Source organism: Channa argus, chromosome 23 (assembly GCF_033026475.1).
Source record: "Channa argus isolate prfri chromosome 23, Channa argus male v1.0, whole genome shotgun sequence".
Lineage (NCBI taxonomy): Eukaryota > Metazoa > Chordata > Actinopteri > Anabantiformes > Channidae > Channa > Channa argus.
In genome coordinates this window covers 13,003,423-13,020,098 of record NC_090219.1, presented here as the reverse complement: position 1 = coordinate 13,020,098, position 16,676 = coordinate 13,003,423, and the positions used below count along the sequence as shown (strand labels likewise).

Below are 16,676 nucleotides of genomic sequence, written 5' to 3'. Positions count from 1 at the left end.
TCTGGGAAATTCCAAATTAAGTGCAACCTTTTTGGCTCTTGATCCACTGACTCCAGCCTCACTCCACTTCTGGAAACGCTTTCTTAAGTTATTGAATCAGCTTTGCTTGAAAATTTTTATAAGCCTACAGTTATCAGTTTTGTTTGTGCGTCAGTCACTTTTCCCTGAATATACACAGCACTCTAACAGCCTGCACTTGCAGCAATGACCGGTGGCTTACCCTACTTTGGGTACCTGTCAAGTCAGGGTTTGTCCCTGTGAGTGCGGTTGCATGTACAGAGCTAGACAGACAGTGTATATACACTTTATGAACAGCATTTTAACCAAAATATTTTAAAATGGTGATTATACTGGGGTTTTAACTTTTAGCAGTTTTAAGCTATACATTTTGACATTAGATGTGGAGTTTCTACTGCTGAAGTGCCGTCCTTATTATCTACCGAGGGAATTTACTGCTGTGTTTTTGGACGCTGTTTACATCCCCCCGCGAGCTAACTCCACGGCAGCACTCAGCAAACTCCATGACGTCATCAGCGCGTTAGAAACGGCTCATCCTGACGCTGTTTTTATTGTTGCTGGCGACTTCAACCAGTGTAGTTTACGGACTGTATTCCCCAAATACCACCAGCATGTGGACATTCCCACCCGTGATAAGAACACTTTGGACCATGTTTACAGCAACATACGTGGTGCATACAGGGCTGCAGCCCGCCCCCACTTCGGACACTCAGACCACATCTCTTTGTTCCTGTACCCTGTTTACAGACAAAGACTGAAACAAACACACCCTGTCACCAAACAGGTTAAACTCTGGACCCCAGAGACTGAAACCACCCTGCAGGACTGTTTTGCTCTGACAGACTGGGATGTGTTTAAAGCTGCAGCCACTCTGGAGGACTCTTCCATCAGCGTACAGGATTATGCTGAGTATGTGACTGGGTACATCAGCACTTGTGTTGATAACATCGTGCCCACCATACAAATCAGGAAGTTTCCAAACCAGAAGCCCTGGATAAACAGTCAGGTACGTCACATGCTGCGTGCTCGCTCTCTTGCATTTAGATCAGGCAATGAGACAGAGTACAAAGCTGCGAAGTACGGACTGAGAAAAGCCATCACAGCGGCCAAGAGGCAGTACAGAGAGAAGCTGGACAGCTTCTACTGTACTACTGACTCAGGGCGGATGTGGCAAGGCCTGCAGCACATCACAGACTACAGGACCAACACCACCAACATCACCACCTCAACAGACAGCCTGCCAGACGACCTCAACACATTCTACACCCTCTTTGAAGGCCCCAGCTACACTGCAGAGAGGGGGCCCACACACACATGGACCACTCAACCCCCCTCCCCTCCACCAACTGTCTCAACGACCCAGGTACACAAAGCTCTGAGGAAGATCAACCCCCGCAAAGCAGCAGGCCCTGACAACATTCCTGGGCGGGCCCTCAGAGCATGTGCCAACGAGCTGGCTGATGTTCTCACCTCCATCTTTAACCTCTCCCTCAGCCAGTGCACTGTTCCTTTGTGCTTCAAGACCACGACCATCGTCCCCCTGCCTAAGAAGAGCCCACCCACCTGCCTGAATGACTACAGGCCAGTGGCACTCACTCCAATCATTAAGAAGTGTTTCGAGAGAGTGGTGCTGGCCCACATTCAGAGCAGCATACCTGACACTATTGACCCCCTGCAGTATGCCTACCGGCCCAACAGGTCCTCGGATGCCATTGCTGCTGCCATCCATTACTCCCTCTCTCACCTGGAAAATAAGGACTCATACCTTAGGATACTTTTCATAGACTATAGCTCCGCCTTCAACACGGTCATCCCCCACAAACTCACCCACAAACTGTCCACACTTGGTCTACACCCCACCCTCTGTGACTGGCTCCTAGACTTCCTGACTGGCAGGCCTCAGTCTGTCAGGATTGGTAACAGGACTTCAGCCAGGCTCATCACAAACATTGGCACTCCACAGGGTTGTGTACTCAGCCCCATCCTCTACACCCTGTTCACCTATGACTGTGTCGCCTCCCACAAGGACAACATCATCCTGAAGTTCGCGGACGACACCGCAGTGATAGGACGCATTGCTGGCGGTGACGAGGCAGCCTACAGGAGGGAGGTGGCCAGTCTGGTGTCATGGTGTGGAGACAACAACCTCACCCTCAACACGGACAAGACGAAGGAAATGATAGTGGACATGCGAAAGGAGAGGAGAACGCATCAGCCACTGTTCATCTGGGAGCTTGAAGTGGAGAGGGTTATCAGCTTTAAATACCTGGGTGTCCACATCAGTGAGGACCTCACTTGGACACCTCATGTCACGCAGCTGGTCAAGAAGGCCCAACAGCGGCTGTATTTTTTGAGGAGGCTGAGGAAGTTTGCCATGTCGCCTAAGATCCTCAGCAACTTCTACAGCTGCGTCATTGAGTGTCCTGACCAACTGCATCACGGTGTGGTACGGCAGCACTACTGCCATGGACCGTTAATGCCAGCAGAGAGTGGTGAAGACTGCACAGAAGATCACCAGGACTCCACTGCCCTCTCTGCAGAGCATCTAACACCGCAGAGTCCACAGGAGAGCTGCGCCCATCCTCAAAGACCCCTCTCACCCCCAGCACAGACTGTTCACACTTCTACCCTCAGGACGGAGGTACACAAGTGTGAAATGCAGGACCTCGAGACTGAAGAACTCTTTCTTCCCCTCTGCCATCAGACTCCTAAACAGCTGACAGGAGTTTGCAACCATGAACATAACATAACTGTTACACGGACACAACTGATACATGGACACAACTGCTCACGAATCACATTTTGTATTTGCACACAAATTGTTTTGGTTTGCACTACCGCACTGAGAACGGCACTACCTCACTTTATTCCCTACTCAGAACTGCACTACCTCACTTTATCGCCTTTTTTTTAAGAACTGCACTACCTTATTGCTTTTATTTGTTTGCTCTTATTTTTTTACTTTTTTTATTTCATTTGTATTTTATTTTATTTCTATTTTTTGTATATTCTCATCTTCTTTACTGTGTGACATTCAGAGTGGAGGGCAAAGTAAGAATTTCATTGTACAGGGAAAAATGCGTTCTATCTGTGCATATGACAATAAACACTTTGAATCTTGAATCTAAAACAAGCATTTGAAATATTTTACTTCACCTCTACTGATTGTAGAGCATAAAATATTTTCAAATTTTTCAAAATGCACTAGTTTATGTAATCTACACTCAAATCAACAGGATGAGTAACGTAAAACATTGTAATGAATCTGAGATTAGTAACCTGTTAGTGTTTTTAATTAGGTAAGAAAAAAGTACCTGGTGAATGCAGATTTCACATTGCTTCTGTTTTTCAGTTCACCTTTTTGTTTCCATGTTGCATTGTACTTTGTTGTACTGTGTATTGTGTTGTACTGTGGCTTAATAGGTTTTACTCTGCGTTTCAGAGGCCTCTGTCTGCAACATCATCTTTGGTCTGGCTGCCATACACATCCATCGATCAGCTGTTGCAGGCACTAAGTGAGACTCAGACCAACAGCATTGTGAGTCTAATCATTTATAATATACATAGTATGCACACATTTAAATCAGTTTTTACCATACAGTAGTAGAGGTTTGGCGGGCTGTCATTCTAACAAGACCCTCTGGCATGCCTACACAACAGGTAAAAAAAAATATTACTTAAACCAATGCTGTAACATAATTAACCCATCCATTTTTTATTTTTCTCGACCTCTCACGGGTAGACCCATTCTCAGTGATGAGGTGCTTAAATTTCACTGACTATCCTACATCCACTCCACTCATTTTTCTTTTCATTTTTTTTTCTTTTTTCATGAAGTACAAGAATCAGGCATTACTTAAAAATAAACATTGTAGACTTATTAAAGTAAGAATGATTTGTCCATTGCTGTTAAACTCTCCTCTTCATTTCTGTGAGAGCGTTGGTAGAGTGACATTATGAAGTGATTAATCAGGTCAGCCATTTTTGCTTTTAGTGTCACGTGTATCTCTAAAATATGCTGTCCAATCGTTAATCTAGATGGCATAACTCTGGCCTCCAGTACTGGTGTGAGGGACCTGAGTTATTTTGGACCAGGATTTGTTCCTTTACCTCAGATATAAAACAAATCTCTAGAACAGCATTCTTCCACCTACAGAACATTGCCAAAATTAGGAGCAGCCTGTCTCAAAGTGAGAGAAAAACTGGTCCATGCATTTGTTACCTCTAGGTTGGACTACTGTAATTCCCTACTTTCGGGATGCCCCAGTAACTCCCTAAAGAGCCTGCAATTAATCCAAAATGCTGCAGCAAGAGTGCTGACTGGAACTAGAAAGAGAGATGAAGTTTCACCTTCACTAGCTTCTCTCCATTGGCTTCCCATAACATATAGAATAGAATTTAAAACCCTGCTTCTTGCATATAAAACTCTGAATGGTCAGGCTCTATCATATTTAAAAGACCTCATAGTTCCATATCATCCCAGTAGACCACTTCAATCTCAGAATGCAGACCTACTTGTGGTTCCCAGAATATTCTTGTGGAACCAGCTCCCAGTTCAGATTCAGGAAGCAGACACCCTCTCTCCTTTTAAGTCTAGGCTTAAAACCTTCCTTTTTGATAAAGCTTAGCTTATGTACTGAGCTCCTTTACTCCTCTTGACCCTGTTGAAATGTTTTTTTTGTCCTGAGGGGGGCTATAGGTGATTCCTCACTTATTAATTCTAATTTAGTCCAAATCAGTTTTCACATTATGACAGTCAGAGATTCACTTACTGATAGAAAACAGGAAACCTAACACATTGGACTCTAGAAACAGCTGATTTGTTTTAACATTTTCCATGGTGGTTTCAGTTAGATAAACAGCGGCAACAATTATCAGAGCAACTGTTCTAAAAGGCCGACCTCAGAAGATGGAACCTGACTCAAAGAGCAGCAGTGTTTTTCTACTTCATTAATGAAAATTTTCCGTGCTTTCAGATATTCAACAAAGTTCGAGATAAACTGGAGGATTATCACAAGCTGGTGGATAAAACGACCAGACTGAGACTCATTGCTCGATAAAACACCCACAGTAAACAGATCTTATTTTTCTACAGTCTGAACTCATTTATCTGCATATTATTTTTTAAACTGAACTTTAAACACATTGTAAATTAGAGCATGCTGGTGTTGTCACTCTGTAAATGTGTTTGTAATAAGTACTTTTTTTGTAAAAATCCTGAAGAAAATAAAGTTTCATTGCATTCAGCTTGTTGTTGAGGGAAATCTGAACTAAAAATTATACTATGTCATCTTATAATACCCATTTAGTATTATATTAAAAATGACATTATGATTTTAGGATATCTTTTCAACATCCTTTTAAAAAGATATCCTATCTGCTTGGGTTCACCGCAGGTTATTACACTAGATTCCCTTCCTGATACAGTCCTTCCTTTTTTGTTTTCTCACCAGTTCAGTTGGATTCAGTGTCTTGTCCAGGAGGAGTCTGGTTGCCTTCTGTTAACTCTGCAGTCAATGGCATCTTCTTTACCAACAGAACCACTGTTGCACCACCCAATGATATACTACTGACGTCTGCTCGATACACGGACTGAAGCGTCAGTCCGTGTATCGAGCACAGAGAGCAAAACCTTGTATCAATGTGTGTGTCCCTTTTTAGGAAAAATCCGTAACCAATACACTTGCTGTGTCGTAAGGAAGCGAAGTGCCAATTTTTTTCGGAAACGCTGCTTTTGACTGTGTTCATGCTCAAAGGAGGAGAGGAGACTTTGTTTGGTGCTGTTTGTATTCATTTTTGTTCCCATAAATATCAGTGGATATGACGAAACATTGAGGAAAAAGGAAAATTTCTCACTGGTCCATTTCTTGACAGAACGCCAAATAAGGTTAATGTTTTCAGTTTTCCTCAGTTTTCATCTGAGCTAATTATGTTCAAATTCCTTTCTGAAGGACTAATTTTAATAGAACTCGCATGAATTAACTTTTTATTTTATGCATTATTTTAGCTGCACAGAGCTGTCTTACATAAACAGGAGCACTTAATCAATGCACCTCTACAAAGTCTTTAAATTTTTATGTGCTCCTGCCTCATCTGTACCTTCTGTAAGTTTTTTTTTTTTTTTTTTTCAAAAGCAGGAGAACTGGTCTCAGAGAGACCAAATCATCGTGATCCAACATGCTACAAAAACTTCTCTCTTAATAAAAACCCTGCCTTTTCCCTCAACATAAGTACACAAGAACTCCCACTTTCACTTATTTTTCATAAATTACAAAAGTTTCCCTTAATTTTTTATCCATTTGACATACTATTAGTCATGGTCCTATTATTTTTATATTCAAACTAATTTGAATATCTACACTTGCCTTTCATTCAGTTAGCACTTTATCATCAGTTGGTTATGGAAACGGGACTATTCATCCAGATGTCAGAAGGGATGAGCCAAGTTCAGTCTCCACACACATTATCCACATTGCATGCAATGTGGACAATGCATGTTTTTTTGTAATCCAGCAGATGTCGTTATTAAGCGATACACCAACACTGTCAGCGCAGTAAGGAAACTGTGCCACACATTCCAGTAGGCATCATCTACCCATCGCTATGACATACAATGATGTATTAAGAATATACTATACTGTGGCAAAATTTTAGAAGAATAGATCATGATTGTTCAAGCTGGTCTTAATCAAAACCTAATAAATTGTTTTTAATATAGAAAAGTTTCTTGGAAGCATCATTGCGCTACTGTTTTGCACTACCAGGAAGTATGTGTGTTCATTAGCAGCCATGTACAGTATGTTGAACTCAACAGCCCAACTGTTTTCTACTGTTATCGCATGTTTAGCTGTTTTTGTTAATCGCAACCGTTGTATCAACTGCATAGAAATAACAGTACTAAGAGTTTGACTGCCAAGCAATTCATGTTCTGAGATGGGCTTAAAGAATAACTATAAATGTGCACATCTGGCAGAGGGATAATGAGAGTAACTGACATGATTTGTTGTCCACTTACTCCATGAAGGATTTTTCCTTGTAGACAGCAGGGTGATAATGCATAACTATCTCCTGTTACCTTGAATCAGTTGCAAACCAAACAACAACCAGCTGTGCACTTTGAGGCTTATAAGCCTCTCAATTATCTATGGGGATCTGACCCCCTCAGCTCCTCAACCTCATATTGGACAGGCTGCATCATTTCTACTGTGGCCAGAAATCCAGACCAATAATAACCTGAGAAAGCTATTCAGGCTAATGAACAGAAACTTCTAACCCTAACCAAGAAAGAAAACGTCGTTTATGGAGCGTGTGGCATGTGTCAAAGAGGCCAGAAAAACATTGATGGCAACGTGAGAAACCCAGTTAAGCTTCAAAATAAGTTTGCCTGAGGGAAGCTATCCTGAAAACAGGAATTAAACTAAAGTCAAACCAGAGGAAAATACAACCAAGAAAGAAGAACTGCTTGCTGTATGACAGGCCCATTCTACAACTTCAGAGCCAGAATGGATTGACTACATCAGCTGTGTCTCCAATACTTGAAATGACATGATAATCCAAAGAAGACACAAGACCCATGATGCAGGAAAGAAACTATAACTAACTATAAACTATAACTTCTCTGGTCCCATGTTGAAGTGTCCTTGAGCAAGACACTGAACCTCAACTTAGTTTCTGCTGGTGTGCATTGGCCAGCTGCATAGAAGCTCCCCTTCTGTGTGTGTATGAGTGTGTATGGGTGAATGAGAAGCAGTGTAAAGCGGAATATAAGTGCAGACCATTTACCATTTACGACAGCTGAGGAAGTGTGACCTGCCACAGGACCTGCCGATCCAGTTCTACACTGCTGTCATATGGAGTCTGTCTTGTGCCCCTCCATCAGTCTGGTTTAGGGCAGCCACCAAACAGGACAAGAAGAGACTGCAGCAAACGGTAAGAAATGCAGAAAGAATCATTGGTGCTCCCCTGCCCACTGTTCAGGACTTCAGAAAACTGACAGGAAGCAGTCAAAGAATCACCACTGAGCCCTTTCCCCCTGGACACAACCTTTTCCAGCTTCTCCCCTCTGGTAGGTGCCACCAAACAGTCACTTGTAGGGATTACATTGTTTCTTACTCCCTCTAAAGGATGTTAACAGATTAACATGTTTACATTTTATTTTCTATCCTCTACTTACATCAAGATAAAGCAGTGATTGTTTAGTTTCCTAAGAACAGAGGATTGACTCAGAGCAGGATCAAACTGTGTGAACTGTGGAGACATTTTGTCTCTGACACACACACTCTTTTTTTCTGGGTCCTGAACTCTTGACTTAAGATTCCAGTTGTATGTCGTCACAGCAATTCTGCTTTTTACAGACCACAGCTGCTCATCAGCATGTCTTCCTGTTTTATTTCAGCTCATGGTTCAGTCCAGCCCAACACGCCATTGGCCAACGTTGTTACCGTGAACAAACTGAACAGTATAAAGAACCTGCAAACACAAAAATGTTTGTCATGATCTGAGAGACCTTCAGGCGGGTAGTCATGTGCCTTTTTCTGAGGAGTGGTTTCCGTCTCGCCACTCTACCATACAGGCCTGATGATGGAGTACTGCAGAGATGGTTAAACTGCTGAAGCTCAGAGTTACCATGGGGTTCTTGGTCATCTCCTTGTTTAAGGCACTTCTGTCCCGACTGCTCAGTTTGGCCTTCCCGCTCTAGGAAGAGTCCTAGTGAATTCAAACTTCTTCCATTTACGGATTATGGAGGCCCCTAGCACTTCATGGTTTGGTTGGTGCTCTGACATGCACTGTTAACTGTGCGACTATATATAGACAGGTGTATTCTTTTCCAAATTGTGTCCAACTGGCTGATTTTCCCACAGGTGGAATCAAGTAGAAACATATCAAGGATGGTCAGTGCAAACAGGATGCATCAGAGTTCAATTTTCAGTGTCATGGCAAAGGCCATGAATATTTATCTACATGTGATTTTTTTTTTTTTAATAAAATTGCATAGAGGTCAAATAAACTTCTTTCGAGTTGTCATTATGGGGTATTGTTTGTAGAATTGTGAGGAAAATAATGAATTTGATCCATTTTGAAATAAGGCTGTAATGTAACAAAATGTGGAAAAATATAACTGCTGTCAATACTTTCTGGATGCACTATGACTAGGTCTTTACTGCCTTATTTTACATTGCCTTTACATGTTGCTTCACATTCATTCACACATCAATGGCAAAAGCTGCCATGCAAGGTGCTGGCCTGATTTACCTGGTTTTACCTGAACTTAGGATTCAGTACTTTGCCCAAGACACTTCAAAATACATACAAGAGAAGCTGGGGACTGAACTGTCCACCCCAGGATTGGTAGATAACGTTTCTACCTCTTGAGCTACAGCCATCCATATAGTATACTGTATGAAAGATGACTGATTTTATTGTTAGGTTTTATCATCTGAACTACACTTCCAGCTCAGCTGTACAGCAAAAGTTACCAAAGTGATTTAGCCCGATTAAAAGTGAGCCAGATTCAAGAGATTAACATCATAGGTTAAACCAAAACACAGGTGGATAAGTTGTCAATCCCTCTACATATTATAAGCACTGGGCATTTGGCACAAAACTTGGTTGGACTGCTACGTTTTCACTCTGTGTGGTCCACTGGGTTCACCCATGCTGCTCCACTTTCCTGCTCTTGGCCCTTCAGTTCATTTATTTCAATTTAGTTCACATGAATGCAATGCAGCGTTATTTATATTACACCAATTCACAACAAGTTTATCACAGAACCCGGCTCTGGGTGGATGGCCATCTGCCATGACTTGTTGGTTTGAGTGGAAAGTTGAGAGGGAGACAGTGAGGGAGAAGGATAACTAAAAGAGAAACGAGGCACATAGGAAATTTGTTACCAGGCGTCAAGATGGCGACTGTGTGGCTTGCCGTGTGTTGTTTCCAACTTTGTTCCTGTTTGTGCTGTTTTTGACACTTTCTGCTGGTGTACGGTCACCAAACTTTACTGGGTCTTAGGCCATCTGCCAACAATTGAGTGTTGACCACGCAGGATGTACATAAAACATTGCCTCCATTACTATCAGGAATTCCAGTGCACCTTGGCTGCACTGCTGTGCCATCTCCCAATAGGAAATGTCATTGCCACAGTAGGCACAGTGGGAGGCTGGTTAGTTTCATTGTTCTGTTACTTCCCTGGCTGAGTATGGAGCAGTTCATCACTTCTTGTCATGAGCCGACACTCCAGTTCACTTCCTGCCCTGGACTTTTATTTTGTGCCTCTTTTTCTCCACTTCCTGTCCCCAGTTCATGTCACCAGCTTCACCAGTAATCGCCACTCACAATTGCTTTCACCTGTTCACCTGCCTTTTTAAACCCAGCTCTCCCCTTGGTTCTCTGTTGGATCATCGTCTTTGTTTGTTTCTGCCATCAGTGCAACACTTCGCCTTCTGAGTTACCTGTCTCGTGATTCTTGGACTCCTGACCCTGTTCACATGGACTATGTTACCATTGTCTTTGGTTTAAGGTTTGATTTGTTTTTTGATCCCCATGTCTCAGTCGCTTCCTCTATTGTCGCTTTAAACTTTAGATATTATTTGATTTCTATTAGTCTTGTTTTGATGTTACGTTCTTGTTTGGCTCTTCTCAGTGTTTTTGTCTTCCTTCATAGGAGTTTATGTTGGTGGTTTTCCCTGTCCTGTGTTAGAATCTTTAAATAAAAACTAATCTCATCTAACCAAACCCCTCTCGTCTCCTTGCTCTTGGGTCCACCCTAAAAACCTAATCCTGACAGAATGATCCGATCATAACTGGACCCAGCAACACGCTGGAGAGGTTCATTATGAAACCTGCTGAGTTATTAGAGTTTTGGCTTAGATATAGAGAATAATTGGACAACCAGAATTACTTTATTGGACTCCTTGATCATTTATTTTTAGAGAAGCAAATTGACCCTTACTTTTTCAAGTGGGGGTCAAGATGTACGAAGACAGCCAAACCAATCACCTCGGTCACACCACCACCCACGCTACTTCCAGTTCCTGACCCCGTTTTTGAGTCAGCTGCTATCTCACCTGTTCCCGAACCTTTCTCTGGGTCGGCTGATGAACTTTTTGTTCCCGAGCCGGTTTCGGATCCAGCTACAGTTCTGCCTGTCCCCAAGTCAGTCAGTCACCCTCCTGTTCCTGTTTCAGTTCCTGGTTCAACTTTTCACCAGACCAAAACCTCCACGCTACTTTCCCCTGAACTGCCACTTCGAGTTCCTGAGCCACAGATGGTGGACACCACTGGTCGCAGGGGTCAACCCACCAGACTTTGGAGATCCTGCCACACCTGTTCACCCCCCCGACCTCAAACTTCCTGACATGCACCTCATTCCAACACCACCCCTGTAACAGACTCACCAGCTATTTCTGTATCAGACCTTGAGCAGCAGGTTCAATATCTGGTCATTTATGAATTACTGGTAAGCCTCCAAAACAAGATGGAGACCTCCTTTAGAGACCCTGAGGCCTGCTGTGCCATAGCTCAGCAAATGGAGGACATAATACGGTCTAGATCTTTGCTACTGGACTCGGAGCCTATATGTGCCCTATATGTACCCAAAGTACTGGCCTCCTTTGGACTGAGTATGCACAGGAACAACCTCCCCTAGCCCAGGACTCATCAGCTGTCCACGTTGTGGTCCCCTCTGAGCCTGCCTTTGGTCTACGGTAGAGTAAAACTCCCTCTTCTCCCGCTCCTGTCTCTGAGCGGGCCAACACCACCTCCGGTTCTGCCCCTGTCTCTGTTGCTGCTCCTGCTCACCCAGTTCCTGCACCTGCTCCTGCTCAGCTGATGTTTCCAAGCGAAACAACGCCACCAATTCTGGCTCAGTTCCTGTCCGGTCTGGTTCTAGTCCTGATCCGGTTCCCGCCTCCAGGCCGGCTGAAGCCCAACATCTGACATCTGTTGCTGGGCCCGAGCTGGTTGCCTACCCTCTCCTGGAGGTGGCCCCTCTTGCATCACTTCTTAACCAGCTGACCAAAGCGGTAATCGTCGCCAACTACCGGCCTGGTCTCCTGCCCGGCCCCGGAGGGCTTCAGTCATCATCGCCGGCCTCCTGCCGGGCTCCCTGCCAGACCTCCTGTCCGGCCCCCGGAGGGCTTCCAACGTCATCACCAGCCTCCTGTCCAGCCCCCGGAGGGCTTCTGCCTTCAACACCAGCCTCCTGCCCAGACCTCCTGCTGACCAAATGATGATACTGTGATACTGCTGTGGTTGAGTTCATTTCTGACGGGGATGAGACAGCATACAGGGCTCCTCATCAATGGAGAACACCTAGAAACTTTCACCACATTCAGATTTCTTGGCACGCACATCTCTGCTGACCACTCCTGGACTTTCAAGCTCAAGGGCTTAGTGAAAAAGGCTTAGCAGCGGCTGCACTTCCTGTGCATCCTCAGGGAGAATAAATTGAATTCTTCTATCACTCCACTGTCGAGAACATATTCATATATTGTTTGGGAGTGTGGTATGTAGTGGAAGAGAGAAAGGCTGTGCAGAGGGTTATTAACACCGGCCAAAAAAATATTTGGTTTCCGTTTGTAATCCTTGGACATCATATCCAGATGCCGCTGACTCAGTTAAATTAACGGTCCCCATCCCCGGGGACCCTTCACATCCCGCCCATCATCTATTTGACCTGCTGCCCTGGAGAGCGCTTTGGGTCAGTCAACAATTTCTCCCACTGGGCCATACAGACTGCTAACAGGATTCTGTCAACACAACAGTATATATTGACAATAAATACTGAAATGTTAAAAAGAAATGTCTTGTAGTGCACCCCCTATTTGCTGTACCCCCTATTGTGCAATGAGATTTAAATTTATTCTATTCTAAAGTCACTGCATATTTTAGCAATCTATTTTTTGCCCTAAGAGCACTAGGATCCAGGCTGTGTGCCTCTCCCTTTCTCTCCCGTTTTCCCAGGTGTGAGGAGAGGAGCTGTGTGTCTCAGGCAAAATCTGGTGCTGGTTATGGCCCCTGGAAGGTACTCATTGCCGCACTTATTATATTTTATTTGTTGCATTTTATTGTTACTCCTTTATTTGCTCATAAACCATCCGGTTGAGGTAGATGGCCGCCCACTCTAAGCCTGGTTATGGAGGTTTTCTCTCCACTGTTACCTTGTCCTGCTCAAAGGGGGATATGTTGGGTTTCTCTATAAATGTTTAGGCCACCTCATTCATTTCAAATATGTTTGCCAATGAGAAACAGTTTAAATACTACTCCATGCAGCATGTGTTCATGTCGAAGCTGAAGAGAAATAATCCACTTCTAACTTTAACCTGTTTGTGCTTAACAAATGGTTATACCAGCTAGAGTAGAATCTGAAATTACGATTGATTGTGTTAAGTCCTCTGTATTTTGTGTTTTGTGTGACACCTCACGCTTCTGTTCTGGAAGAGGAAAAAAACGGTCCTCATTGTCTTGTTCTTCTTTTCGGCCTTTGTCTGGGTCATCTCGTTCAATATCTTGTCCTTGCTTGTATTCGCTCTCGCCCTCTTCTTCTTCTTCATCTCCATCTCCTCTCACGTGCTTACTCTCACATTTGTTGTCGTCTTCTTCTTCTCCTATGCTCACATCAACAGCTGATACAGGGTCTTGCTTGGTTTAGGACTGTTTCCCTCGCTGTGCTTACTACAGAGCGAAGAATAGTGAGGATGAGCCTCTCCAAGGTCTTCATCAGGTGGGTGGTCAAACTAGTTCATGTGGACCGGAGAGCTATAAGAGGAAGTGGGGGTGCTAGTAGTGTTTGTGAATAACCAGCAATGCTGGGTTAAAGAATAATTCTGTAGCTCGGATATTGAGCTATTAGCGCTCAGCATTCAGCCTCAGTATATCCTGTGGGAGTTCTTACATGTGTTGGTGGTGACTGTTTACATCCCTCCCTCAGCTGACCAGTCATCTCCTCCCAGCTGCAGCCTTTCACATGTCAAGTTCATGTGAACCTTTCTGAACCTATTGTCACCAAGGGCTCCCAACAGTCCATAGCTTAAGACACCCACAACCCATCCCCCTCTGCCTCACTGTGGACCAGATAAAAGGAGGGTTATAGAAGACCAAGGCTAGGAAGGTCACAGGCCCAGACCATATACGCCACAGGCTCTGCAGGGAGTGTGCAGACCAGGTCAGTGAGGTGGTCCAGTACATATTTAACCTTAGCCCCAGCCTGGAGAGGGTCTTGTGGAAGACCTGTGTGGTTCCAGTTCCTAAAACAGCACAGCTTAGAGAGTTTAATCACTCCAGACCTGTCGCCTTAACCTCCTACCTTATGAAGACCATGGAAAGGATTGTCCTTTGCCACCTCTGCTCCCAGGTGAGCTCAATGCTGGACCCACTGCAGTTCGCTCATTGATCTGGCAACGGGGTGAATGATGCTGTCATCTATCTGCTGCATTGGGCCCTATCCCTACTGGAGTCCCCTGGGAATAGTGTGATGGTCATATTCTTTGACTCTTCCAGTGCTTTTAACACCATCCAGCCATCACTGCCGCAGGGGAAACTCAAGGTGACAGGCGTGGACAAATATCTGGCAGCATGGACCATCAACTACCTCACTGACAGACCACAGTATGTGCGACTACATGACTGTACGTCAGATGCAGTCGTCTATAGCACGAGGGCCTCCCAGGGGATGGTGCTTTCCCCTTTTCTGTTCCCCCTCTACACGTCGGACGTCAACTATAACTGAAGTTAATGTCACCTGCAGAAGGTATCAGATGACACTGCCATTGTTGGCTGTTTCGGAGGGAAATGAGCAGGAATACAGGGGCCTCATCACTGACCCATCATGGATAGCACCTCTCACTGCCTGCACCACACTGTTGAGGCTCTGAGCAGCTCCTTCACCACACTGCTGTTACACCCCCAGTGTATCGCAGTTCATTCCTCCCCACAGCTGTCAGACTGTACAATACATGAATACAGTGAGAGACAAATTGGAGTAACTTTTTTTTTTTTTTTTATCTGTTATGTAACTTTTTTTGTGCTCTTGTGCAATATTCTTTTACTTGAGGGGTGAGGGGAAATATCTTTGATTTAATGCGTGGTGCAATATCTGGTGCTTGTATTTTCGCTGCTGAAACACTGGAATTTCACTATTGTGGAATCAATGAGTCCTATCTTATGTTATGTTATTTAGTCATTTATTTTACATTTAGTCATTTGTCAGATGCTTTTATACAACGCGACTTACAAGTGAGATACAAGGCAGCAAAAATCTCAATTCAGGGAGGAAAAACATTAAAGCAATGTCCTATCAGAAATGTCCTATCAGTGTCCTATCAGTGTTCACAAGGATTTTTTTATTTTTTTTAAATAGATTTAGTGAATAGGAAGATGCAGAAGAGTTATGTTTTCTGCAGTTTTTTGAATATTGGGAGTAAGTGTGCTGAGAGCTCTTTCCAGTATCATGGGATCAAAGCGCTGAAAAGTTTTGCCTGGTGTCTTCTGTGCGGTGCTGGGACCACCAGACGTCGTTCCTTGCCAGACCGCAGTGGACAGGAAGGATTGTAAACCTGAATGAGGGAGTTGAGGTAAGCAGGAGCTGTTGAGGTGATCACCCTGTAGACAAAAGCTTTGCATGCCCTAGAGACTGAGGAAATGTGGTCCTTAAACCTCAGTTGGTTGTCGACTATGACCCTCAGATTTCTGGCCACCTTAGTGGGGACAATCTCTGTATCATATCTTATGTTATCTTATATAATATTATCTAAACCATAGATGAAATGGAAAAATAATTTTGACATGTCTCATTAACCCATTCTACTGCATTAGAACCAGTCACAAACACTTTTCCCCTAATGTAGTAAAACTAATGTGTGATCTGTTGGTGGGCTTTACTCTCCACATTGTGGATGATGTTTTCAGTATCACAAATGCTTAATAGAGCTTGAAATTTGTGAACCCCCTTTCTAAGGGGAGACAAACATGAGTTAAAAATGCCCTTATTCATTTTGTAAAATCATTTATTCTTTACAACTTTGTCTCAATTCTAATTAAAAGAAATATTTTCATGTTTTCCTACTGAAGACTTTAAAATATGTTTTATCACTTCCTGCCTCTACCTTCCTGCGACTGTGGCGCAGGAAGGTAGAGCGGTTGTCCACCAATCTCACAGTTGTTGGTTCAATCCCCGGCTCCTCCGGTCACATGTCGAAGTGTCCTTGAGCAAGACACTGAACCCCAACTTAGTTGCTCCTGGTGAGTGTTGGCCACTCCCCCACCAGTGTATGAATGTGTGTGTGATTGTGAGTGTGAATGGGTGAATAAGCAGTGTAAAGCGCTTTGAGTGCCAATAGGTAGAAAAGCGCTATATAAGTGCAGACCATTTAAGTGCAGACCATTACATGGAAAAGGTCTGCAAATCTGCCGCTGCTCAATCTGCCGCTGCTCAATCTGCTGCTGCTCAATTTGCATTTTGATGTGAATGTGGCAGAGACTCAACATCTCATTAGTTAAAATCCATTCTCTCTTTTCCATACTGTGTGTGTGTCCGTCAATAACATCACTGAGAGGACATTTCTACATCATGAAAACATTTCTTCACTTCACCTTGAAAGGTCTTTTAAAATTGTAAACATTTCAGACATTTAGCTGATGGTTAAGGTTAATTTGTGGGGCTG

At 43.8% G+C, this 16,676-nt stretch overlaps 1 protein-coding gene across 3 annotated transcripts in view; it reads left to right on the top strand.

The window, feature by feature from the left end:
• Positions 1 to 6,740, top strand: part of nup160 (nucleoporin 160) — a 42,984-nt gene extending 36,244 nt beyond the window's left edge. Inside the window, exons 33-35 of one of the 3 annotated variants that reach the window (XM_067492966.1) lie at positions 3,461 to 3,556; positions 4,995 to 5,088; positions 5,472 to 6,740. In XM_067492966.1, the coding sequence (XP_067349067.1) occupies positions 3,461 to 3,556; positions 4,995 to 5,078 (180 nt within the window). In that variant the 3' untranslated portion in view covers positions 5,079 to 5,088; positions 5,472 to 6,740. Of the gene's footprint in view, positions 1 to 802; positions 3,557 to 4,994; positions 5,265 to 5,471 lie in introns of those variants that run through there. The other 2 variants (XM_067492965.1, XM_067492964.1) reach the window with 2 other exon arrangements.
• The last annotated feature ends 9,936 nt before the right edge of the window (positions 6,741 to 16,676 follow it).